Raw genomic sequence first — 26,542 nt, 5'->3', positions numbered from 1 at the left:
AAGGAAGGAAGGAAGAAAAGAAACTCAGATGATATACAAATATATGAAAATTTTCAAAAAATGTTGTACAGTGTTCAAAGAAAGTTGAACAATATGTTAAAAAGTACACAGATTCAGAAGCCAGGTGCAGTAGTACATGCCTATAATCCCAGTATTTGGGAGGCTGCGACAGGAGGATTACAAGTTCAAGGCAAGCCTCAGCATCAACTTAGGGAAACCTGTTTCAAAGTAAAATAGCTCAGAGGTTTAATGCCCCTGGGTTCCATTCCCAGTATTTAAAAAAAAATTTTTTTTTCAGTCAGGTATTGTGGTCTCTCTGTAATTCCAGTACTTAGGAAGCTGAGACAGGAGGGTGCAGGTTCTAAGCCGGCCTCAGAAATTTAGTAAGGCTCTCAAGCAACTTACTGAGACCTTGTTTCAAAATAAAAGATAAAATCAGTCTAGGGATGTAGCTGAAGGTAGAATGCCCTTGGGTTTAATCTCTAATACCACATTGTGGGATATAAATTTGGTGAATAGAAGAAAGTCACATGCTACATAATAATGTCTCAGTCAGTGACAATCTGCATATGACACTGGTTCTGTAACATTATAATAGAGCTGAAAATTTGTACCGCCTAATATGTTGTAGCCATCAAAATGTCCTAGCACAACACATGACTCATTTGTTGGGGTGATGCTAGTGTAAATGCCAGCCATATGAAAAGTATACGTGCTATACATTTAAGTTGGTGGTACGTACAATTTAATAATAAGTGACCACATTATTGCTTGATCTATTTATAATACTTAATGTATTTATAATACTATATATTTTATCATTAATTTTAGAGTATATTCCTTCCTTCCACTTTTCCCCTCTTGGAGTTCTGAAGGTTGAACCCCAGGGTACTCCTACATGAAGCTACAACATCCCTACTCCTTTGGATTTTGATTTTTTTTATTTTGAGACAGGGTCTTGCTAAACTGCCAAGGCTTGCCTCAAAGTTGTGATCCTCCTGACCCAGACTCAGTCCCAAGTATCTGGGATTACAAGTGTGTGCCAGCACGTCCAGCTATTCTTTCCACTTATAAAAAGGCTTACTGTAAAACAATATGCTGTGTTGTGTGACAAGCAGCCTCATACATTTACCATATCTCTCTTTTCTTCTTCTTCTTCTTTTTAATTTGATGATGCTAGGGATTGAACCCAGGGCTTTGTGTATGTTAGACAAACACTCTAACACTCATCTACGCCCCACCCACCTGCCCTACTACACTCAGCAATGTCCTCAGGCTTGTCTATCTTGTCACAAATGACAGAATATCTATCTCTTAAAGGACAAATACTCTATTGTGAGCAGTCTTACATAGCTCATGTTTACCCTGGCTATACTATACCACACACAAACATATACACCAACAGCAGAGACTATAGCTCCCCTGATCTCAATCAAATAAATTCTATATAATTATGAATTCTAAATTCAACAAAGACTGTGTTACAGGAAACCTCAAGGTCACTGCATCTTCATACTCTTACAAAGGTGCTACACGACTTCACATTTCTTTTCTGTGGTACTAGGGTTGACCGAGGCCTCACACCACACTCTAGGCAGTTCTACCACTGGGGTATGTTGCCAGCCCTCATTTCTATTTTCACCAGTCGTCTGCCACCCACTTGGATCCAAATCTTAACATGAAAGCTGAGTCAACCAGACTCCTTAAAAGAGACAAAACCCAACCAAACTAAAACACTCACAAGTTCACAGGAAAGCCCCAGAGGAAACTATGTTATTACCTGTTTCTGGGGATATGAAAAGGCTTCTTTTCCTACAGTGCGAAGGATAACATGATGTTGACCTTCCAAAATAAGCTGCTTACTATCTTCTATAACATATGCCTAAAAATACAAAGCACAAAAATGTTACAATGCTTGGTGGCAATCACAAAAACAACCAACTCAACATTTGATGGAAGCAAAAATACTATGGCTAATATCTATCAATTATCGACAATCTTAGTTTTCTGTGCCTGCCCTTCATTTTACTTATTCATTTACTCAATAAAGAATGTGCCCCCTAAATCTGTCTTGACGCAATATAACTCAATTAGCCTGGATAAATGAAAGAGACAAATCTTAAAATCATTCCTAATTTTTTTCTAGGTCTTAAGAAACTATTTCAACAGAATTGTGTCATAATACAAGGTTTTGTTTTACGGGACACCAATATATAGGCAAGACTTATACTTTTCCTTCTAAATTGCCAGAAGGTTGGTTCATCACATAACCATAAACATAAAGAGAAACATTAATGAATATGAGCATAAATTCTATAGGCAAAAATATAATATCCTTGGAGACCTTAAACTTAATGTACTTTTCCTTGAGGGGTTACTGGGGATCAAACCCTGAGGCACTAGCTCTGAGCTACACCCCCAGCCCTTTTCATTTTTTGTTTTAAAACTAAGTTGCTGAGGGTCTTGCTAAACTGCTGAGGCTATCCTCAAAGCTATCCTCCTGTCTAGCCTTCCAAGTACTGGGATTACTGGTATGTAACACCATGCCTGGCAGTGCATGAACTTTTTCAAAGGTTGTGTTGTCTCCTCCATCCAGAACAGAATTCTTTCTATAGTAAATACTTGTTCCTGCTTATAAGTCTTCTCCCTCTTGAACTGCTTCTATTTCAGAGAAAATATCTATAAATAGCTGATTTACTATTATTGTCACATTAAACAAAATATAAAGCTTAATTTTTTGACAAGCCCAGTATTTTTGCTATTGGATTCAACAGATGTAAAATTATCCAGTCAAAATGCTATGTAAGCCGGGCGTGGTGGCGCACGCTTGTAATCCCCGCGCTTGGGAGGCGGAGACAGGAGGATCGCGCAGGTTCGAAGCCAGCCGCACGCGCTGGCTTAGGAGACCCTGTTTCCAAATAAAAATATAAAATAGGTCTGGGAGTGTAGTCCGGAGGTAGACGGGCTTCCAGGAACCCCAGGACCACCAAAAAAAAAAAAAAAAAAAAAAAAAAACTACATAAGTTCCTAAATGCTTGTCCGCTTTCCATTTCTGAACGTATCTCCCTATAATCAGTGACAGTCTGCTGATTTTGATATGATTAAGTAATACTAATAGTGGGCTTTTGTTCAGGGACCTTTTATAAAGACAAAACTTTCCTCCAACCAAGGTTACTGTGAAACTAACAGTGAGTATAGGATAGAGCATGCATTACTCAAAATCTTGCCTCAAAAATACGACAGACTCTTACGTGGCATGAACGTGTGGAGTAATAGCCACAAAAACAAAGGGTTTGTCACACACACTAAATGTATTACTAATGGATGGTAGTTTACACGAATGGCCAATGCTGCTGAGCCTAGCAACCGGATCCTCTTGATTCCAAGTTTTAAGAACATCTAATTTCAAGCAAAATCAGATGTAACCTTTTTTTTTTTTAAACACAAAATGCTTTCTCTAATCAATGATGATACTGAGTTATTTAAGCAGTATTTCATATGAAACTCATGTGAAGCCAGTCTGGTTTAAAAAATATTTTATTTTTATTTTAAAAAGGTTATTTTTGTAGAGCTAGGGATCAAACTAGGCCCTCACACATGCTAGGCAAATACTCTTAACACTGACCTATAGCCCAGTTCACTTAAAAACACATGGTTTAGCAGGGCATGGTGGCACACGCTTGTAATCCCACGCTTGGGAGGCCGAGACAGGAGGATCACACAGGTTCGAAGGCAGCCTCAGCTACTTAGTGAGGCTCTCAGCAACTTAGTAAGACCCTGTTTCCAAGTAAAATACAAAATAGGTCTGGGAGTATAGCCCAGAGGTAAAAAGCCCCTGGGTTCTACTCCCAGTACTACCAAAGAAAACCAACCAACCAAACAAACAAAAACACATGGTTTAGTAATAAGAACACTCTAGAACATCTTAATCATATATGCACTGATGACTATGGTACTGTCTCTAGGCTGGCTCTTACACCAGACGAAACAAAAAATTACAAATCATCACAGAGTTGAGGGGAAGAGGTTCTTGGACAACACTCTTCATTTCACTGTAGAAATATTTTTGTTTTATAATACTATTGGCGCACTGTAATTATGCATCGTAGTGAGGGTCAAAGTCATACAAACGTGCACACCTCAGCATGAGTACCTTCAGGTCCCACCCCTCTTGCCCAACCCCTCCCCTATACATAATAGTGATACCGGAAGTGATACTTTCATATGTGAACAGAATAACTCACGCTGTTTCTTGGACTAGTTCTTTTTCCCTTCTCCCTCTCTCTCCCCGCCCCCTTCCACTACTCTACTGTAGTCACTCTTCTCGATTACCTCAAGTCAACCCTTAACTTTCTGTGACAGGCTGACCTCACTCAGCATACTATTCTCTAGTTCTAGCTACTTTTCTGCAAATAACAAAACTATTTCTTAAAGATACTTAATATAACTGGGTATGGTGGTGCATGCCTGTAATCCCAGTCTTTGGCAGGCTGAGACAGGAAGATCGCAGGTTCAAAGCGAGCCTAAGAAAGAGAGCAAGATTCTCAGTAACCTAGTAAGGCCCTGTTTCAAAAACAAAAAATAAAAAGGCCTGGATGTGTAGCTCAGAGGTAGAATGAGCCAGGTTCAATCCCTAGTACCATACACACAGAAAAAGAAAGTTATTCTATGATGCAAAAATGTGTACCTTAAAAAAACTAATAAAGCTCCAATTAGAGTTCAGGTCACATTAATGGAGGATATTGCCTAAAGCACATTCTGGGCTACCATAAGTGGACTTTACTTGGAGCTCATTTTTAAAATCAAGGTAAATACCAGTGTATTTTCAAATAATTTGGGGAAACTGAGCACAGAGCTAAAATTAGATAACTATTATGAAATTATTACCAATTTAATTGGGAGAGAGAATTTCCTGGGGTTATAGTCAACAAAAATACAGGCTAAGAGTACAGTCCAGTGCTAGAGTATTTACCCAATACGTATGAGAGACTAGGTTCAATCTCCAGCAAGAAAAATTTTTTCATTTATTTTATTATTTTTTATGTGGATCATACTGAAAATGGCATATATTCTGACTGTGCTTGGTGCCCTCTCTCCCTCACTTCCCCTTCCCAAAAATGAGTGTCCAGGTTAACCATGCAATATTCATACTTTTACACATATTCGGATATAGCTCCTCCATTAATCAACCTCAGCTTTCTTGCTCTCCTACCCTTCCATTTCAGTTTTGCTGAGGTTTCCCCTCCTTTACCTGGAGTCCCTCTGGTATTCCTAATACTCTCTAGTTTGGGCATATTAGAGAAAACATATGTCCCTTCTCTTTCTGTGCTTAGCTGATCTCACTTAACATCATGTTCTCCAGGACTTTTCATCTTCTTGCAAATGAAATGATTTTGTTCTTCTTTATAGCTGAGTAGAATTCCATTGTGTGTACTTCCCATAATTTTGCAATCCATTCATCTGTTGATGGAGACCTAGGTTGTTTCCATATTTTGGCTATTATGAACTGTGCTGCTATGAACATGTGTATGCATATGTTACTGTAGTTCTCTGATTTCAGCCCCTTTGGAAAGATACCCAGGAGTAGTACAGCTGGGTCATATGGTGGATCCATTCCCAGTATTCTAAGGAATCTCCTGCTCTTCATAGTGGCTGAACTAGTTTGCACTCCCACCAACAGTGCAAAAGAATGCCTTTCCTCCCACATCCTCGCCAGCATTTGTTGTTATTTGACTTCTTTATGCTTGCCACTCTGATTGGGGTTAGACGGAATCTCATGGTAGTTTTGATTTGCATCTCCCTAATAGCTAATGATGTTGAACATTTTTTTTATGTATCTATTGGGCATTTGTATCTCTTCTTTTGTGAAGTGTCTATTCAATTCAGTTGCCCATTTCTTGACTGGATTATTTGTTTTGCTATTTGCTAGTGGAGAGTCTTTTGAGCTCTTTGTATATTCTGGATATTAGCCCTCTATCAGAGTGGTGGCTGGTAAAGATCTCCCATTCTGTAGGCTTTCTCTCTAGGTTCTTGATGATTTCCTTTGATGAGCAGAAACTTTTTAGTTTGATGCCATCCCACTTGTTTATTCTTGCTTTAATTTCCTGCACTTTGGAGGTCTTGTTGAGAAAGTTACTGCCTGCCTATATGTTGCAGTGTTGAGCCTATGCTCTTCTCTAATAACTTCACAGTCTCTGGTCTAATTTCTAAGTCTTTGATCCATCTTGAGTTGATTCCTGTGCACGGTGAGAGGTAGGGATTTAGTTCCATCTCTCTACAAAGACAGCCTTTTCAACAAATGGTGCTGGGAGAACTGGCTATCCATTTGTAGAAAGATGGAACTAAAATTTTTCATTTAGAAGCATATATAGAAGCATTTTTAGATGATACATGCCATTAAAAATTAAATTGAAAAAAAAAAAAAAAAAAAAAGCCTGACATATGCAAGGCCCTGGGTTGGAGCTGCAGCACTGCAAAAGCAAAACAAAACAAACAAACACTACTGGGCTGAGGGTATAGCTTAGTGGAACAAGCGCCTGACACTGCGATGCCCTGGATTCAATCAGCAGCACTAAAAGAGCAGAGGGTGTGGGAGAGCAGCAAGGAAGTGCTGCACTGGCGCAGGCCGCCTGAGGCTTCGCGCTGCTCCACTGCCTTCTGACAAAGTGCTGGGAACGCCCAGAATAAAGTGCTTAGCAGTGCCTGCTTCCACAGAGGTTACCATGCCCACAGTGCTCTCAGTAACACGCACACAAATAATTTGAATGAATTATGTTTATAGGCAAAATGTAAAAATTTTAAAAGTCATGACTTTAATAAGTTAAGTATTTAACTGTTAAAAGGAAGTTATAAAAGCACTTCAAATTGAAACCAAAAAAATTAGGCAAAAAAAAAAACAACATATAAATAGCACACTTTTTTTTTTTTCTTCAGCTTAAGAATCAAATATCTATTTGTAAGGCTTGGTGAAATAATTTAGTAGTACATACCTTCCATAAAATGACAATATTCAAGTCCACCTCACTGCACTTTTGAATCAGTCTCACAGCATCCTCTACTCCATGTTTCTCTGAATGCAGAGACAACTGAGCTTGAGGCTTTTTCAACTCAGAGGACAAACTTCGATAAAAGAAATCTGCACACGGGCTTGCTGAACTTATTATCTGTTAAAAGAAAATCACTTGTCTACAGAGAAATGTTTTTAATTAAATATATCTTGTCAAAACTTATCTTGCTATTGCTCATTTAAATATACCCTACTAAAATCTGAAATTCTATATTTCCGAAAAGGCTTATTCAATAAATTGGTCAATTTGGTTGAATACAGGAAGGCTATTTGAACACCAAAAGATCTACTATGAATTATTCAGAATCTTAAAAACTGCCACCCCAAAATAATTCAACTATAATCCTATGACCTTCCAGGGAGGATAAATAAAAACTAAAATGTTGAAAATATTTTACTATTAAAATAAGAAAAGTACTTATCTTTCAAATACTTAGAATTCTAGACAATATACAGTGAAACAAAATCCAAATAGTTATTAGCATTAACTAGACTTTATACTTGAAGGAAGAGAACATAAGAATTTTAAATAAACTTAGAACTATAGGATTTCCCTTAATGAAATATTAAGCTTCACAGTAATCACTATACTTATGGTTTCATAATTTATAAGCTATACATACATTATACAGATATTAAGCATGAAAGTAGTAAATTAGTAAGTATTAAGTAAATTAGTAAATATTAAGCATTAAATTAGTAAATATACACATGTTCTCCCTTAAAGGGTAAACTTTTTTGATAAAACACTGCCTCTATAATTTTCTCCCTAATCTATAGTACTTACTAAGTTTTATTTGTTCAATCAGATTTTTCAAAAGGGAAATATCAAGCCAGGCATTGTAGCGCATGCTTGTAACCCCAGCATTTGGGAGGCTAAAAGAGGAGGATCTGGGTTGATGAACAGCCTCAGCTACTTAGTGAGGCCCTTTGTAACTCAGTGAGACCCTGTTTCAAAACAAAAAATAAAAAATAGGGCTCGAAGTATAGCTCGGAGGTAGAATGCCCCTTGGTTCCACCCCCCCCCCAAATTATAAGCTTAACATAATTTAAGTGTCCTACTAATGCTTCTAGTGACTGTAAAAAGCAATGAACAAAATAAAACAATTGAAAGCTAAATTTAAACACTGAAAGCATAATACCTCTGAAAGTCATACACATTTTGGAATTACTGGGCTTTCATAGGGTTGAGATATTTCTAAATAGCTGCTACCTTAAATGGTCAAAGATTGTCACAAAGCATGAGTCTGATAGAAGTACAGGGCTGGCAGGGTGTGGTCATACATGCCTGTAATTCCAGTACTTGGGAGGCTCAGACAGGAGGATCAAAGGCTTAAGGACAGCCTCAGTAAGTAGTGAGACTCTGGTCAACCTGGCCAAGACTCTGTTTCAAAATAAAACTAAAATTGGCCTGGGAGCATAGCTTAGAGGTAGGAAGCCCCTAGGTTCATTTCCCAGTACAAAAAAAAAAGTACGAAGTTGCAAAATGTAGAACTTTACATTGTGGGTCTAGTATTCGAAGATAAACTGCAGGACTGATTAAAAACAAATATACCCAAACTCCACCCAAGATATAATTGAACCACAGCTTTTGAGAAGGGGAGGCAAAGTCTGTATTTGTATGAAATCCTCTGGGTCTTGAACACTCCAAACCTGGGTCTGCAGACCAACAATCCAGATATCCCCCAGGAGCTTATTAACAATTTAGAGCCTCAGGATCCAGCTGGGTGTGGTACAACATGCTTATAATCTCATTACTTGGGAGATCACAGGTTCCCAGTTAGCCTCAGCTACTTGGTGAGGTCCTCTGCAACTTGGTGAGACTTTGTTTCAAAATAAAGAATAAAAAATAGGGCTGGGGGTGTCGCTGGGAGGTAGAGTGCCCCTGGGTCCCACCCCAATACTGTGGGGGGGTGTCGCTGGGAGGTGGAAGGCCCCTGGGCCCCACCCCAGTACTGTGGGGGGGTGTAGCTGGGAGGTGGAATGCCCCTGGGCTCCACCCCAGTACTGTGGGGGGTGTAGCTGGGAGGTGGAAGGCCCTGGGTTCCATCCCTGGTACTGTGGGGTGGGAGAAGAACCCCAGGCTCCAGTCCCACTGAGTCAGAATCTGCATTTCAGTATGAACCCCAGTGCAGTTTTTTAAAGTTTGAAAACCACTGCTCAAAGTGACTCTTATACATAACTATGATGAAGTATCGCTGCCCTAGATAATACTATATGTAAAAATCACAAAGAGCCTTATTTACCTAGCTTATTATTTGGGCCTCAGAATCACTGGATATGCCAAATCCAAGGGGTTAGCATCTGTATGTTATACTATGAATGCTTTTCATAATAAAGAGTTCCCTCATATAATCCTGCTTCCTTCAAAACTCCAAGGACTGGGCTTATTTCATGGGATATTTTTACAACAAAGTTAGCTTTAAATCATTAATTTAAATTGTACAGTTCTTAAAGCATTTTTAGGGTTTTTAGGGTTTGAAGGCAGGTTGCAAAACTCAACAAAGTTGAGATGTTCGTCCTCCAAAGAGTTTAAAGACTATTAAGGCAATAGTTTTGCTAAAATAGCCAGATATTCCAGAACTATTACTTTGAACTGTGTTTACTTGCATACCTGTTCATTTCCAAAGACGATATCTGCAAAGGTATATTTTTCTGAGGACTGTGTGCCAGCTAAAAGACAGGGGGAAACAAACTAATCATACCGCTGTCATAAAGCATAAAACAAAAATTTAGGAAAATATAAAAGTAAAATGAATTTACCTTCTATTTCCTTGCATCTCACTGCCTTGAAGCAAAACTTTCCCTTCTCCCTACTGGCAAGTTTGGCATCTAGGAAGAAAAAAGTTCAGACATGGTAAAACCTAATTCATAATTCAGACTTTATTAAACTAAAGAAACAACTCATAATTATAAATAACATTTAATAAAAATCCTTTTCATTTCAATGAAATTAATGAGTGTGTGTGAGTGTGTGTGTATGAGAGAGAGAGAGAGAGAGAGAGAGAGAGAGAGAGAGAAGGAAGAAGAAGAAGAAGAAGAAGAAGAAGAAGAAGAAGAAGAAGAAGAAGAAGAAGAAGAAGCAGCAGCAGCAGCAGCAGCAGCAGCAGCAGCAGCAGCAGCGGAGGAGGAGGAGGAAGAGGAGGAGGAGGAGGAGATTGATTATTTCAGATAAACAAGAAGTTTGAAAAATCAGAAACTAGAAGTCAGGAAGCCCACAATCCCATCACTACCATATCTTCCACTTTTTGGTATTTTTTCATATATATGAATTAACCCAACTATAACACATACTTTGCTATGGTATGCTTTCCCATTATTGCACCCTTTTTCCCTTTCTTTTTTTGGAACTACAGATTGAACCCAGGGACATTTAATCTCTGAGTACACCCACCCCTGCCCTTTATAGATTTTTATTTTGAAACAGGGTTTCATTAGGTTGTTGAATCTCACTACATTGCTGAGGCTGTCGTCGAACCTGTGATCCTCCTGTAACAGACTCTCTAAGTACTGAAATTATAGGAGTACAAAATCTTTCTTGTAATCCTAGTATTTGAAAAGCTAAGACAGGAGGAAGGCAGGTTGACAGCCAGCCTTAGCTGTGCCAGTATCAGAAAATTGCTTTGGTATTAATTTCCAAAATGTAAAATATAGTCAGGGCCTGGGTGCTGTGTGGCACTGAGGAAGGGAGGGGGCAGCAGCTGTTACAAAGCTGTCCTTGCCCTTTGTTCTAATGATTAACCTATAGTAAAAGCCTTAAAGTCAATTAGAGCCTTTAGCCCTAAAACTATATAGAAGCAATCAGTGTCTCTCTTTACCTCTTCTCCTCTGTGACCTGGCCTGGGTATAGGAAAGGTAAATTTTGTGTGGAGCTTCAAAGCACCCTAGTTGATGAGCAACCAATACTGCCCAATACAAGAGAGTCAAAGGCTAGGTAGATTCTTGACCCTTGCACTGTCCAGAAACAAAGAGGCACCACCTGCCTAAGAATATGTTACTAGCCCATTGCCTTGGTAACACTAATAAGAAATCTATATAAAGGCTGGGGTCCCCAAAAGGTAAGAGTTCCATTTTTAGACTCTCCAGCATGCATGTCAGCATGCTGCTTTTTCCTTCTCCTCTCTATTTCCTACTGATTTTGTAATAAAGACTTGTTAAAGCTGCACCAAGCAGCAGCCTGTTTAATTTTTCTATTAAACAAACTTTAGATGAATAAGAAAAAGAGCCTTTGCACCATTTAAACTGTAACATCAGCCACTTAAGTAATGCCCTCTACAACTTAGTGAGGCCCTTTTTCAAAATAAATAATAGGACTGAGGGCATAGTTCAAAAGTAAAATGCCTCTGAATTCAATCCCCAGTAACACATACACACAAAGTATCTGCACCCAGGCATGGTGGCACACACCTGCAACCCCAGTACCTGGGAGGCTGAGACAGGAGGATTGCCAGTTCATGGACAGTAAGATTCTCCTCAGCATAGTGAAACCCTGTTTCCAAACAAAATATAAAAAGGAGTCAGCGCTTGGTTCTACATGTTTGTAATCCCAGTACCTAGAAAGCTAATAGGAGGATCACAAGTTTAGGGCCAGCCTCCACAACTTGGCAAGGCCCTTGGCAACTTAGACCCCGTTTCAAACATAAAGAATAAAGCCGGAGACTTCCGAGTAGATGGCAACCGAGAAAAGCGGGGCTTAAACAACTAATCTCCATTACCACAAAATCAGCGCCTTTCATAGCCAGAAAAAACCATCACCAGAGAGAAACAAAAAAATCACCAGGCTCCAGAGAGAAAACGGACTGAGAACAGAGCTCAGAGCCACAGAGGAGATACACCGGCCTCACGCCCGAGACCGCGGCAGCAGCGCCATACTGCCAGCGGCAGCGGCGACTTCACCCGATGGCTACAGCAAGCTGAGGTGAGCTGCTGCGGCACAGCCAGGCGGGATTTCTCGCCGCAGGTAAAATCTAAAGCTCCCAGTGGCTGAGCTCAGCACAAGCTGCAGGGATTCAGAGTAGAAATCAAAACCAAGAAGAAATACGCCAGCCTCACGGCCGAGGGCGTAGCAGCGGAACCATATTGCCACCAGCGGCAGCAGCAGAGAATTCACCGAATCCAGTACAGCTACATCTGCGTACTCAAGAACAGTGAGTCAAATTGCGGGCCACAGAGGAGAAATCCCAGTACTGTACTCCCTGGGAATCGACCCAGTGGGAGAGGGACGGTGGCAGAGATATCACACCATAGGAGAACATGCAACCTGGCACCCCCCACAGTCTAAAGCAGCCTCTATCGACTCTCTGGGTCGGAGACTCTGTAATACAACCCAGTAAAGGAGTAGTGGGGTCTGAGATACTACAGACTCGAGATCCAGAACACCTTAAGTGAAGTCATAGTGACCCAAGGGAAGAACCCAGAGAAGACACAAACTTCCGAAATCATGGGAAAGAGGAATAACACTGGAGCAATGAATGCCCACAACCCCACAACATCAGAACCTGATAAAACAGAAAATCAGAGATTTCTTTTCTTTCTTTTTTTTTTTTTTTTTTGGTGGTACTGGGGTTCCTGGAAGCCCTTCTACCACCGGGCTACACTCCCAGACCTATTTTTACATTTGTATTTGGAAACAGGGTCTCCTAAGCCAGCGCGCGTGGCTGGCTTCGAACCTGCGCGATCCTCCTGTCTCTGCCTCCCAAGTACGGGGATTACAAGCGTGCGCCACCACGCCCGGCAGAAAATCAGAGATTTCTAGAAGATCAAATTAGGAAAATAACTGTGGAAATAATAGAGGTGCTTCGAAAAGAACTCAGAGAGAGCCAAAAAGAGATAAAGGATGCAATTAATGAAGTAAAGGCCTCAATTCAAAGCACAAACAACCGATTAGACCACATGGAGAACAGAATCTCGCTCTTAGAAGATGATCATTCCAAAAATGAACGCATAGTTTCTAATCTAGGAAAAAATATCCGACAGCAGGAATCTGACATTGAAGAAATATGGGCCCATTTTAAGAGAGCTAACCTAAGAATAATTGGAATAGAGGAGGGAAAAGAAAGTGAAACCAAAGGGATCAACAATCTCTTCAAGGAAGTAATAACAGAAAATTTTCCAAATAAAGAGCAAGAGGTTGATACACAGATCCAGGAAACTTATAGAACTCCCTTTAGACAGGATCAGAGAAGAGGATCCCCACGCCACATAATTGTCAAAATGACCAATGTGGAAGCCAAGCAGAGAATCTTAAAGGCAACAAAAACAAAGGGCCAAGTGACATTCAGAGGCAAACCAATTAGAATCACTCCAGACTTCCCAAACCAAGTCATGAGAGCCAGAAGGGCTTGGAGTAACATATTCCAAACTCTGAAAGAAAACAACTTCCAGCCAAAAATTTCCTACCCAGCAAAACTTTCTATCAAATTAGATGGAGAAATAAGAAGCTTCCATGACAAACAGAAACTGAAGGAATTTTTGTCTTCAAAACCAGCACTAGAGAAAATACTCAAAGTGATTAACTACAAAGAAGAAATAGGTAACACACACCAGAACCAGAGAAACCAGAGAAACCAGTTTCCATCCAACAGACAACTAAGATTGGTTATCTGTGGAGATTCATTATTTATGTTACCTATCTCTAAATGGTATTGTTTGCCTTTATTGTTGTTAATTTTTAGGATTTCTAGTTGGAATATTAATATACCTTCAGATATAGCATTTGGAAATATTTTACCCCATTCTATTAGTAACTGTTAACTCTGTTTACATTGTCTTTGGATATACAATATTTTTTTTTTATTTTTTAGGGAGTTTGTATACTCTTCTGTTGCCTGTGCCATTGAAATCATATCCAAGAAATTACTGCCAATTTCAATGTTGTGAGGTTTAATGACCCAGATTTTCTCCTAAAAGTTTATAGTCTTAAGATTTATATTTAGGTCTTTTAACTATTTTGAGTTAATATTTGTATATGGGATTAGGTAAGGGTCCAACTTTATTCTTTTTCATGTAATTATTATTTTTCAACAATATTATGTTTCAACAATATTTAGTTAAAAGATTATTATTTCCACCACCAAATGTTCATGGAAACCTTGTCAAAAATAACTTGACAATATAGGGAAGAATTTAGCTCTAGGCTTGTATTTAACTCCAATGGTTTATATATCTGCCTTTACAATAGTACTACACTGTTTCAATTATTGTAGCTTTATATGGTTTGAAATCAGAAAATATGTATCTTCTAGCTTTGTTCTTTTTCAAGATCGTCTTGGGTATAGCGTCCATTTTCCATATTAGGATAGATTTTTTTTCTGAAAAATAAATATATAAATATATGATAGTTTCACCTATCATATAATATAAAATAGAAAAAAAATATTCTCTGGTAAGAAAGAAAGTAAAAAGAAATATTGAAATGTTATCTTTAAGTCATCAAAAGCTTGGTATCAGACAAATGAAACTGTTATGTGAGATTATCATTTTTAATTTTGGATAAATTGCTATAATACTAAATGTCAACCACTAAGCCAAGCATGGGAGGGAGGGATGGGGAGAGAATGGGGTGGGGTTCGGGTGGGGGCTGACTGGGCGATGTATGCATGTATGTCTACAAAAGTTTGTATCCCACTATGATGTATGAATACAGTGCACCAATAAAAAAAAAAAAAGTCCACAAAAAAAAAAAAAAAGAATAAAGCCACATGTGGTGTACCACTTGTAATCCAGTGAGATAGGAGGATCCTTGTATCCAGGCTGAGATAGGAGGATCCCAGGTTTATAGCCAGCCTCAGCTCCTTAGTGAGGCCTTCTGCAACTTAGTGAATATTTTGAAACATTCTCTATGCTTCAAAATAGAGAATAAAAAATAGGGCTGGGGGGTGTAGCTCAGAGTTAGAATTCCCCAGGGTTCAACCCCAGTACCACCCCCCACCCACACACACACACACACACACAGTAAGGCTGGGGGTACAGCTCAGAGGTTAAATGCCCCTGGGTTCAACTGCATTAAAAAAAAAAAAAGAAGAAAATAGGGCTGGGGGTATGGCTAAGAGGTAGAATGTCCCTAGGTTGAATCCCTAGTACCATAAATAAATAAGTAAATAAACAGGACTGAAGATGTAGCTCAGAGACAGAATGTCCCAGGTTCAATCTGCAATACAAGGAAGGAAGAAATGCAAAAGGAAGGGAAGGGAAGGAGGGAGGTTTTCTAATAACAGCCAATGTCATTTTTCCAGGTTCATATCAATTCTGCAACCACTAGGAACTCTCCTATTAATGATATCTGTCAGTATGTATGACAAGTGTGCATATCCTTTTTTTTGAATATTATACAGACAGGAAAACATCTTTTCTAAAGAAATGAAAGCCATAAGGAATACATGTATGGCTCTACAAAGAAAACCCAATCTACCAATAGTGATGAAAACAGAAACATCCATGTTGTGATCTATATATTCCTGTACTGTTAGATTTTTTTGACAGTGATCATGTATTCAGGTACTGATTTTACAAGTGGAAAAAAGAAAAGGAAGATAATACAATAGAAAATACATAGAAGAGAATAAAAAGGTGAAAAAGACTGGATCTAAAGAGGTAATATGATTTACAGTCACGTAAACTAATGAAAGCAGAATTTAATACTTCAAAGGCTAATTTTAAGGAAGTACTATTTTGAAAAATCAAGCAATAACATTAGAATTGATTATGAAGAGGAAAAGGCACACACCTTTGTTTTCAGAAAGGTTCACAGACTTGTATAGCTTCCAATTCTTGCTGCTACTTGACACTTGTACTATATGAAATTCCTTAACGCCAGCTTCACTCTATCAAAAAAAGACAGAAGGGTCATTTATAACTTAAAAACACTAAAAATATTCCAATGAAAACAATTCAGATGTTATTAATGTCAAAATCAGTTAATAGCAGATAAAATTTGTATTTTAAAATAAGGTAATAATTTTAGATAGTTAAAACTAAATTTCACAATTTCATTCTAACATTCTTCTTTTGTTGTGTGTGTAGTGCTGGAAATTGAACCCAGAGGCATTCTAACTCCAAGCCACACTACCAGCCTGCTTTATTATTCTTTATTTTCAAAAAGAGTCTCACTAAATTGTAGAGGGCTTCACTAAGTAGTCGAGTCCGTTCACAAACCCATATCCTCCTGTCTCAACCTCCCAAGTATTGGAATTACAAGCATACACCACCACACCCAATTCACTCTAACATTCTTAAATAGTAAAATCAACATTTTACCCAAAAAGTATTTTTCACAATAATACACACCGATTAGTACATCTAAAAATATTGAAAGGCATCCAGTTATTAGAATCTTAATAACTTATTGGTAGTATTTAATAGAACAAAATGGTTTACTATATTTTAAATTAAAACTATGTTATTTTCTTTTTTTTTCTTTTGATTTTTCTGAGAAATTTCATTCCCACTGAAACAAAAGCAAAAAAATTTTTTCACAAAATAGAATCTCAATTTATAGCCTAAATTCAAATGAAGCTATTTAAATTGTAAGAGCCAGGTGTGGTGGCTCATGCTTATAATTCCAGCGCTTGGGAGGTTGAAACAGGAGGATTGCACAGGTTCAAAGCCAGCCTCAGCTACTTAGTGAGGCTCTCAGCAACTTAGACCCTGTTTTGAAATAAAAAATATAAAATAGGTCTGGGAATATAGCCCAGAAGTAGAAAATCTCCTGGGTTCCACTCCCAGTATCACAATTAATAAATAAATTGTATATAATTTTTACTCTCCCTAATAAATGCTAATTTATTACAATTTCTTACTCAATTAACAAACATTAATTGCTGAAGATCACCAAAGCATCAGCACATTCCTAATTATCCTTTAAAAAGTAAGCTTGCAAAATTATGAAGCTTGTGCTAAGCGTGGTGGTGCACACTTGTAATCCCAGTACTTGGGAGGCTGAAACAGAAAGATTGCAAGATTCGAAGATAGCCTCAGCAAGTAATGAGACTCATCAACCTAATAAGACCCTGTGTTTCTTTTTTTTTTTTGCAGGTCTGGGGATGGAACCCAGGGGCATTTGACCTCCGGGCTACACCCCCTGCCCTATTTTTTATTCTTTATTTTGAAACCGGGTCTCACTGAGTTGCAGAGAGCCTCACTAAGTAGCTGAGGCTGTCCGCGAACCGCGATCCTCCAGGTCTCAGCCTCCCGAATGCTGGGATTACAAGCGTGCGCCACCACGCCCGGCTCGACCCTGTGTTTCAAACTAAAAAATAAAATAGGCTGGAGTATAGCTCAGAGGTTCAATCCCCAGTACTACACACAAAAAACCCCAAAAATTTATGATCCTAAAAACAGAGGATACTATAGAATGAATAAGTAACATCTCATTTAATTATGTACATACAATGAATCAATCTGAGGCTATGGTCCTATAATTATGCAGTCAGATGTGATTATTTAAAAATATTCATTTTGATTTTAGGAGTGCATAAAAGGAAATGATAAAATTTTGGAAATGCCTCATATAAAGAAAATATATTATAAAAATGTGTAAGTGAAGGATTAATAGGTTAATACTGAATGTGAAATCCTACGAGAAAGTCATACATTTAATTACATCAACAGAATATTCTCAAATGATAAGAGCAGAAAGTATTTTATGAGATTCATTTTATATTGCATTACTAGCAATTTGGGGATATATCACACAAAATGCATATTAATTTATCAGCATGTCCTTTCATTTGAAAAGAAAGTGGAAAATTACAAAGCTAATTGAGAACTAAGATGTTTTCATACTATTCTATATGAAAAGTCCTCAATTCCTAGTTTACTGTCTCTTGTGAAGGGAAAAAAAGGAACCTATACTAAAAACAACACAAGCATTTCAAATGTTCTGTTAAAAACAAAGTTCAGCCGGGCGTGGTGGGGCACACTTGTACTCCCCGCGCTTGGAGGCAGAGACAGGAGGATCGCGCTGGTTTGGAGCCAGCCTTGCTGGCTTAAGAGACCCTGTTTCCAAATAAAAATAAAAAATAGGTCTGGGAGTGTAGCCCAGACGTAGAAGGGCTTCCAGGAACCCCAGTACCACCAAAAAAAAAAAAAAAAAAGTTCAAAGCTGAGCATGTTAGTACACACTTGTAATCTCAGTACTTGGGAGGCTGAAACAGGAGGATAGCAGGTTCGAGGACAGTCTCAGTAAGTAGTGAAACGCCCATCAATCTAGTGAGACCCTGTTTCAAAACAGAAATAAAATAGGCCTGGGGGCAGAGCTTAGAGGTAGAATGCCTCTGGGTTCAATTCCCAATACCACATACAAAAACAAACAAACAAAAAAATCCCAAAAAACACACCTCAGCTTTAAACCAACTTACAGTATGGGTATTCTCCACATCCACAAAGACTAGCATATTGCCTCCTCGCCCTTCTTCATCTTCTAAAGAATTACTTCTGCAGACAGTAGCTCGTACATTCAAAGATCGGCTAGTACAAATAACTGCTGTGTGTCTTAATATTCTGTGTCTAAAGAAGTAAAGATATAGGCAAATTTAATCTTAGAACCTATCCTTATGTGATCATTCTCTAATTCCAGACAAAGATTTTAAAAACTGATAACTCAGGACCACTTATACTCTAGAAAAACAAATACAGTGAAATAATATAATGTAGATGGCCTAGCTTCAATTCAATTCTTTCTTCTAAGGACTCTAGACTTTTTCACCTGGTCATCAAACCCATTTCTATAATACACAACAATAATATTCATATGGTTAATGTTCTAATTATACCTCTTTTCTGATAGTGGTTTCAAAATTTCTACACTACCAAGCAAAATGAAAACTAAGTTGGCATTCCAAGTTCTCAATTATATAGCTTTACTTTTTTTTTTTTTTTGGTGGTACTGGGAATGAAACCAAGGAGTCTAGAACCTACAAACCTCCTGTCTCAGCCTCCCAAGTAGTGAGATTCATAGGTGCACACAACCACACCCGGCCTATCGTTACATTTCAAAGGTTTATGTCACTTCACAATTTTTCACACTAAATTTATATAATGAACTGAACTGAATATATTCAATTTATAATCTCCAATTTATAAATCTTTGTTTATAGAAACAGCTATTTGCTGTAGGTAGTCTCTTGGCCTACCTACTTGATATCCAAATTCTTAAATCTTCACTATCCTTGAAGGCTCATTTTACCACTACCACATTCCAAAGTCTTCCTTGATTGCCCAGGCCAGAGTATGTCCTCTGTCATTCTCAGAATAATCAATGTTTATTAAGGGTTTTTAAAGTACCCATATGCCAGGTCTGGTGGTGCATGCCTGTAATCCCCATACTTGGGAGGCTGAGAAAGGAGGATGATAGGTTTGAGGACAGCCTCAGCATGTAGTAAGAATCTCATCAACCTAGTCCAAGATACTGTTTCAAAAAAATAAAAATTAAAAATTGGGCTGGGGTGTAGCTAGGAGGTAAAAGATCCCTGGGTTGAATACCAAAAAATAAAATTAAATTAAATAAAAATTACAAGTACCCATACTTATAAATACCTCATTTTCATTCTCAAAGTTTTAAAAGATATTTAGTATTCCACTGAATAAATGCAGCACAATAATATCTAATTTTTTAAAAATAACAATGGCAGCTGGGGCTGGTGGCACAAGCTTGTAATCACAGTAATTGGGAGGCTGAAACAGGAGGATCACAGGTTTGTGGCCAGCCTCAACTACTTAGTGAAGCCCTCCACAAATTAGTGAGATCCTGTTTCAAAATAAAGAATAAAAAATAGGACTAAGGATATAGCTCATTCTGCAGTAGTTATAACAACAACAACAACAACAACAATGGCATTATCACAAACAAAACGTTCTCCTGTGTAATATAATATATAGGCCCCAGATTCTGAGGAGCCAGTTAGGTTTGATTTCTTTAGTGATCACCCATTATAATACTACTCTATTCCTTGGTTCTGAAAAGAGTGTACATACATGTTTCCCCATATATTTTGGGCAGGGGGAAACTAAAGAAAACAAAATAATTTTCTTCCAAGTAGATGACTGAGCCAGTTTGGTGGTGCACACCTGTAATTTCAGCACTTGTAAAGTGAAACACAGGATTTCAAGTCTGAGGAGAGCCTCAGCAGTGTAGGCAGGACTTTCAGCAACCTAGTAAGATCTTGTTCAAAACTAAAAAATAAAAAGGCTTGTGGGTTTGGCCCTTGGAAGGAGAATGCCCCAGGTTCAATCTTGTGTGTGTGTGTGCGTGCGTGCGTGCGCGCGTGTATTTATATTAGGAGGGAGGGAGGGAGGGGAAGGAAAAATGAAGGACTATTACAGATTGATCCATTTACAAATATCTTATTTAAATATATGGTACCTGTTAATTTCATTATTATGTGATAATTTTATTCACAGTACTTAGTTATATCAAAGAAGCACAAAATGTACAGATAAAGGCAACTAAAAGGATTAATATAGTTAATTTTTCCACTTTTGGCAACTTAAAATCTAGTTATATTTGGGAATTTCAAAAACATAAATGTCATGCATAATTTGGAAGGTCGTTTCTTGATAAGCAATAATGTATGTTGACAAATATTAAGATGTTTATTCAAAGTTGTACACATTAAATACAGAGGGAACATTTTTAAAGTGTTATAATACTCACCTTATTTTAGGCTGCTTTTTAACACTTTCATAGTAAAACAAAAAGTTAATTTCATGGACACCTTCTTCATCTGGCCCACGCAGCCACATTGGTAGCTGGACAGAAGCTCCAGGTAGAAGAACCATGTCAGGAAGGGGAACAGGAATCACCTCTGGCTGGCTTCCTACACCCATGCCAAAGTCTAGAGAAGATGCTGAGGATACGAGTGCTGCACACACACAGGTAGCTTCTGTCACCACAGTCTTGTAAGCACTACAGTTTTCAGAAGCTGAAGGGCTCAGTGGCGTTAGAACAGCAGTATTACCACCAAAAGTAAAGAACTCTGGACGTTTAGAAACAACCTTCAATCCAGTAAGAGGACATTTGCTGACATTGACAAATTCTACATATGCTTTTCGGATTTCTCCACAAAGGAGTCCTGTAGGAAAATGTATAAAGAACACCTGCATTGGAGGAAAAGATATTGTTATATTATCTGTTAAAAATTCTAAACCTTGCTGGGCATGGTGGCGCACGCTTGTAATCACCGTGTTTGGATGGCGGAGACAGGAGAATCACGCAGGTTCAAATCAAGCCTCGCTGGCTTAAGAGACCCTATTTCCAAATAAAATATAAAATAGGTCTGGGATGAAGCCCAGAGGTAGAAGGGTTCCATCCCCAGTACCACCAAAAAAAATAAAAAATAAAAAAATAAACTAAACCTCTAATGAATAGCACTTTTAAGATACTGTATTTCTTTATGAAAGGTTTACAAATATTGCATTAGTTCTTTCTGATAGTTCGTTAGCAATTAATTCCATTTTAGAAATCACAAGACACAGTGACCAAAAAGACAAAGATGTCAAAACTTTTGCAACTTTGTAAATTATGGACAAGAAAAGGTACAAGTAACTTAAACTGGCTATATTAAATTAATAATAATCAGTTTTATAATCCTTATCACTGTCAATTTTAAAAGTAGCTCAGCTATACTTTTTTTTTGGTACTCGGGTTAGAACCCTGGGGCTTTTCTACCTCCAGGCTATACTCCCAGACCTATTTTATACTTTATTTGGAAACAGGGTCTCCTTAAGTTGCTGAGAGCCTCACTAAGTAGCTGAGGCTAGCTTCGAACCTAGGCAATCCTCCTGTCTCAGCCTTCCAAGCGCTGGGATTACAAGTGTGTGCTACCATGCCCAGCTCAGTTATATTTTAAGATGAAAAGATATATCATGGGCCTTAAAAGAGATGAAAAAAATTGATCCATAATTCCATATCCATAATTTTTTCCCTTTTTTGGTGGTACTGGGGTTCCTGGGAACCCTTCTATCTATAGGCTATACTCCCAGACCTATTTTTATATTTTTTTAATTTGGAAACAGGGTCTCTTAAGCCAGCGCGGCTGGCTTCAAACCTGCACAATCCTCCTGTCTCAGCCTCCCAAGTGCAGGGATTACAGGCGTGTGCTACCACGCCCGACCCATATCTATAATTTTAAAATTCAAAAAGCTCCAGTTTTAAGCTTTTGGTAACTCATGAGGGGCAAAACTTAATCTTACTAATGGAGGAGTTTTATCTGCAGATAATAACTAGGTATACATTGTACTTAAGATTATTTCACAGTTGTCTTTAGATTCTCACTCTGAAGAAACTCTGTTCAGCCAGGCATGGTGGCACACACATGTTAAGGAAGATCACAGGTTTGAGGACAGCCTCAGCAAGTAGTGAGACTCTCATCAACCTAGTGAGACCTTGTTTCCGAATAAGAAATAAACTCAAGCCAGGAGTGGTGGCTCACTCTTGTAATCTCAGCATTCGGGAGGCTGAAACTGTAGGATCGCGGTTCGCGGCCAGCCTCAGCTACTTAGTGAGGCCCTCTACAACTTAGTGAGACCTTGTTTCAAAAATAAAAGAATAAGGCCGGGTGGGGTGGCGCACGCTTGTAATCCCCATGCTTGGGAGGCCAAGACAGGAGAATTACACAGGTTCGAAGCCAGCCTCAGCTACTTAGTGAGGCTCTCAGCAACTTAGTGAGACCCTGTTTCCAGATAAAGTATAAAATAGGTCTGGGAGTATAGACTGGAGGTAGAAAGACTCTGTGTTCCACCCCCAAAACCACAAAAAAAAAAAAAAAGAATAAAAATAGGGCAGGGGATATGCTTGGAGGGCAAATGCCCCTGGGTTCCATTCTCAGACCTGCAAAAAAAAAAAAAAAAAAAAAAGAAAAAAAAAAAAAGAAACTCAGGCTGGGGCATAATGATATGCTAGAATGCCTCTGGCTTCCATCCCCAGTACCACCACCACCACCACAACGAAGAGAAACTGTATCCATAACAGTATGGTATCTAAAAAGCACTTTTTAAAAGAACCATTTGTGCTGGGCGTGGTGGCGCACACTTGTAATCCCAGCACTTGGGAGGCTGAGACAGGAGGATTGAACAGGTTCAAAGCCAGCCTCAGCTACTTAGTCTCTCAGCAACTTAGTGAGACCCTGTTTCCAAATAAAGTATAAAATAGGTCTGGGAGTATATCCCAGTATAGCCCCTGGGTTTCACCCCCAGTACCCCCCCACACACACACACCAACTATATACAATCACACAAGAAGGGCCTGAAAACTTCAAACACCAATTTAGTGTCCTATCACTGGCAATTATGGAGGTAAGTTACTGCACCTCTAACACCTCTACTAGGTAAACTTGAAGATGTAAAGGAAAGGCCTCCACATTTTTCACTTCTAGGAGAGGAATCTGCCTTTGGTTGGCCTCTCCAATAGATAGCCTGATATATGGTAGCCTAGATTTCTCTTCCAGAAACTTGAAATTTGAAATGGCACAAAAACTAGAAATTAATGAATTAAGGTCATATCAAAAGCAATTCTTCTAAATGTTTCTTAGAAACCTTTGCTCCTAACTTCTCTGAGGCTACAAGTCGCTTCAAGTATAGTTTTAAATGTAATGCCAACTGTTTTATACTACTTTAGTTTCCTTTGAGATATTTCAATGTCCTTCTACTAAATAATACACTTTCTCTTTCTATACCTACCAGGATAGGGTGGGGAATATTGACTTTTATTCATGTGCTTCAACACTGGTTAAATATTTAACAAGCATCGATTCACATATTATTTTTATAAATTACAAAAATACAATTGATTTTAATAACCAAAGTGATTTGTTTTGTTAAAAGTGTCTTCCTAATTTCCATTTTGAGAATATATTTTATAACCTGCCTATGACTTGATGCCAATTCACATAATTGCTTACCTTTGTGAAACTGATTTTTAAGTATGACACTAAGGATTGAATTTAGGGGCATCCTAACTCCAAGCTACACTTCTAGCCTCATTTTATTTTTTATTGTGAAATACGGTCTCACTATGTTGACAAGGCTGGCTGGCCTTTAACCTGTAATCCTTCTGACTAGGCCTTCCAAGTACTCGGGTCACAGGCATGAAATAGATTTCTTTAACGCTAGTTTAACAACAATTTAAAAGTACAGTTAAATGTAATATTAATAACCTCAAAATCTAAAATTAATTTAGGGGTCCCGGGCAGGGGTTGCGCAGGGCACGCCAGCCGGGGCCCGGGTCACAGGACTCTGGGCCCTGGGCCAGACTGCGAGTAGCATGCCAGACCCCTGGACAAACCAGGCCCAGCAAGACCCTGAGTCACGGGCAGGGGCTGCACGGGGCACGCCAGCCGGGGCCCAGGTGGCGGGACTCTGGGCCCCAGGCGGAGTAATGCGGAGCACGCTGGACGCATGGGGAAACCAGGACCGGGTCACAGTGCTACCGAGTGCCTGATACCACTATCTTCTCAAACAACACATGCTGTCTTCTATTATTGGAAAAAAAAAAAAAGAAGAAGAAAAATATCGGAGAGGGGTTAAGAAGGCCGCAGCGGATGCCAGGATACTGGAGATGCAGACAAAACTTATCCAAATGTACTGGAACTTATGGAAAAATTCCCCGTGAAGGAGGACTGCTGTTTCTCTATACTGTTAAGAATCTTGGACATCACCTGTAAGGAGAGAGTTTAGCGGAGACCAAGGAGAAAGGCGGTGTTGAAAGCAGTCTCCGCGATGGTGGTGGAGACTTGTATTCAAGGAGAAGCAGAAATCGGAGCCTACCAACCTTATTTTTTTGGAGAAATTACACCAAATGTCGAATGCTACCGTCACGCACGCTTAGGAATACTGGACAACATTCAGAGTGGAAAAAGAGCTTGGGAAAGATTTGAAATGGTGGAGGCAGTGGCAATGGCAGTGGCCAGTACTCAGGGGAGGCAGAGAACTGATGCATTACACCTGGAACCTTTGAAATAATATCCCCAGAGGCAGAATGCTACCACCACGCATCTGTGAGAATGTGGGACAATTGGTTGGGCGAAGAGGGTGCTCGGATTGGAGCCTGCCGAGGGGTGAGGCCGGCGACGGACACAGCAAAGCTGGGATTGGAGCCTGCCTTGAGGCAAGGCCGGTGCTGGAGCCTCCGAGGCCAGGATCAGAGCCTGCCGAGGGGTTAGGCCGGTGCCGGGGCCAGCAATGCCAGGATCGGAGCTCACCATGAGGCAAGGCCGGTGCTGGGGCCTCCGAGGCCAGGATCGGAGCCTGCCAAGGGGTTAAGCCGGTGCTGGGGCCAGCGAAGCCGGCATCGGAGCCTGCTGTGAGGCAAGGCCTGTGCTGGGGCCTCCAAGACCAGAATAAGAGCCTCCCAACAGGTTAGGCCAATGCCGGGGCCAATGGCCGGCATCAGAGCCTGCCGAGGGGTTAGGCCGGTGCTGGGGCCAATGGCCAGCATCAGAGCCTTCCGTGAGGCAAGGCCGGTGCTAGGGCCTCCGAGGCTGGGATCGGAGCCTGCCAAGGGGTTAGGCCAATGCGGGGCCAGCAGCCAGCATCAGAGCCTGCCCTGAGGCAAGGCCGGTGCCAGGGCCTCTGAGGCTGGGATCGGAGCCTCCCAAGGGGTTAGGCCAATGTCGGGGCCTGTGGCCAGCATCGGAGTCTGCTGTGAGGCAAGGCCAGTGCTGGGGCCTCCGAGGCCGGGATAGAAGCCTGCCAAGGGGTTAGGCCAATGCCGGGGCCAGCAGCCAGCATCAGAGCCTGCCGTGAGGCAAGGCTGGTGCGAGGGCCTCTGAGGCTGGGATCGGAGCCTCCCAAGGGGTTAGGCCAATGCCGGGGCCTGTGGCCAGCATCGGAGTCTGCCGTGAGGCAAGGCCAGTGCTGGGGCCTCCGAGGCCAGGATAAGAGCCTGACAAGGGGTTAGGCCGGTGCCGGGGGCAATGGCTGGCATCGGAGCCTGCCGTGAGGCAAGGCTAGTGCTGGGGCCTCCAAGACTGGGATCGGAGCCTGCCGAGGGGTTAGGCCGGTCACGGGGCCAGCAGTCAGCATCGGAGCCTTCTGTGAGGCAAGGCTGCTACTGTGGCCTCCAAGGCCAGGATCGGAGCCTGCCGAGGGGTTAGACCGCTGCTGGGGCCAGCGAGGCTGACATCACAGCCTGCTGTGAGGCAAGGCGGGTGCTGGGGCCTCTGAGGCCGAGATCAGAGCCTGCTGAGGGGTTAGGCCAGTACCAGGGCCAGCGTGGCTGGGATCGGGGCCAGCGTGGCTGGGATCGGGGTCAGCGTGGCTGGGATCGGAGCCTGCTGTGAGGCAAGGCCGGTGCTGGGGCCTCCGAGGCCGGGATCAGAGCCTGCTGAGGGGTTAGGCCGGTGCCGGGGCCAATGGCCGGCATCGGAGCCTACCGTGAGGCAAGGCCGGTGCTGGGGCCTCCGAGGCCGGGATCGAAGCCTGCCAAGGGGTTAGGCCGGTGCCGGGGCTGATGGCCAGCATCAGAGCCTTCCGTGAGGCAAG

The 26,542-nt window shown here is 40.4% G+C and overlaps 1 protein-coding gene across 2 annotated transcripts in view; it reads right to left on the bottom strand.

Annotated features, from left to right (window-relative positions):
- TRAPPC8 (trafficking protein particle complex subunit 8) overlaps positions 1-26,542 on the bottom strand; it is a gene marked incomplete at both ends in the record, with an annotated part of 107,634 nt that overhangs the window by 11,816 nt on the left and 69,276 nt on the right. For both annotated transcript variants that reach the window (XM_080714382.1, XM_080714383.1), the window contains 7 exons: positions 1,781-1,882; positions 6,990-7,163; positions 9,681-9,739; positions 9,830-9,898; positions 15,792-15,888; positions 18,424-18,571; positions 20,718-21,160. In XM_080714382.1, the coding sequence (XP_080570508.1) occupies positions 1,781-1,882; positions 6,990-7,163; positions 9,681-9,739; positions 9,830-9,898; positions 15,792-15,888; positions 18,424-18,571; positions 20,718-21,160 (1,092 nt within the window). The remainder of the gene's footprint in view (positions 1-1,780; positions 1,883-6,989; positions 7,164-9,680; positions 9,740-9,829; positions 9,899-15,791; positions 15,889-18,423; positions 18,572-20,717; positions 21,161-26,542) is intronic.

The sequence above is a fragment of the Muscardinus avellanarius genome (assembly GCF_963383645.1).
Source record: "Muscardinus avellanarius genome assembly, chromosome: 17".
Classification (NCBI taxonomy): Eukaryota; Metazoa; Chordata; class Mammalia; order Rodentia; family Gliridae; genus Muscardinus; species Muscardinus avellanarius.
The sequence above is the reverse complement of the archived record's forward strand: the minus strand, read 5'-3'. Positions and strand labels throughout refer to the sequence as shown.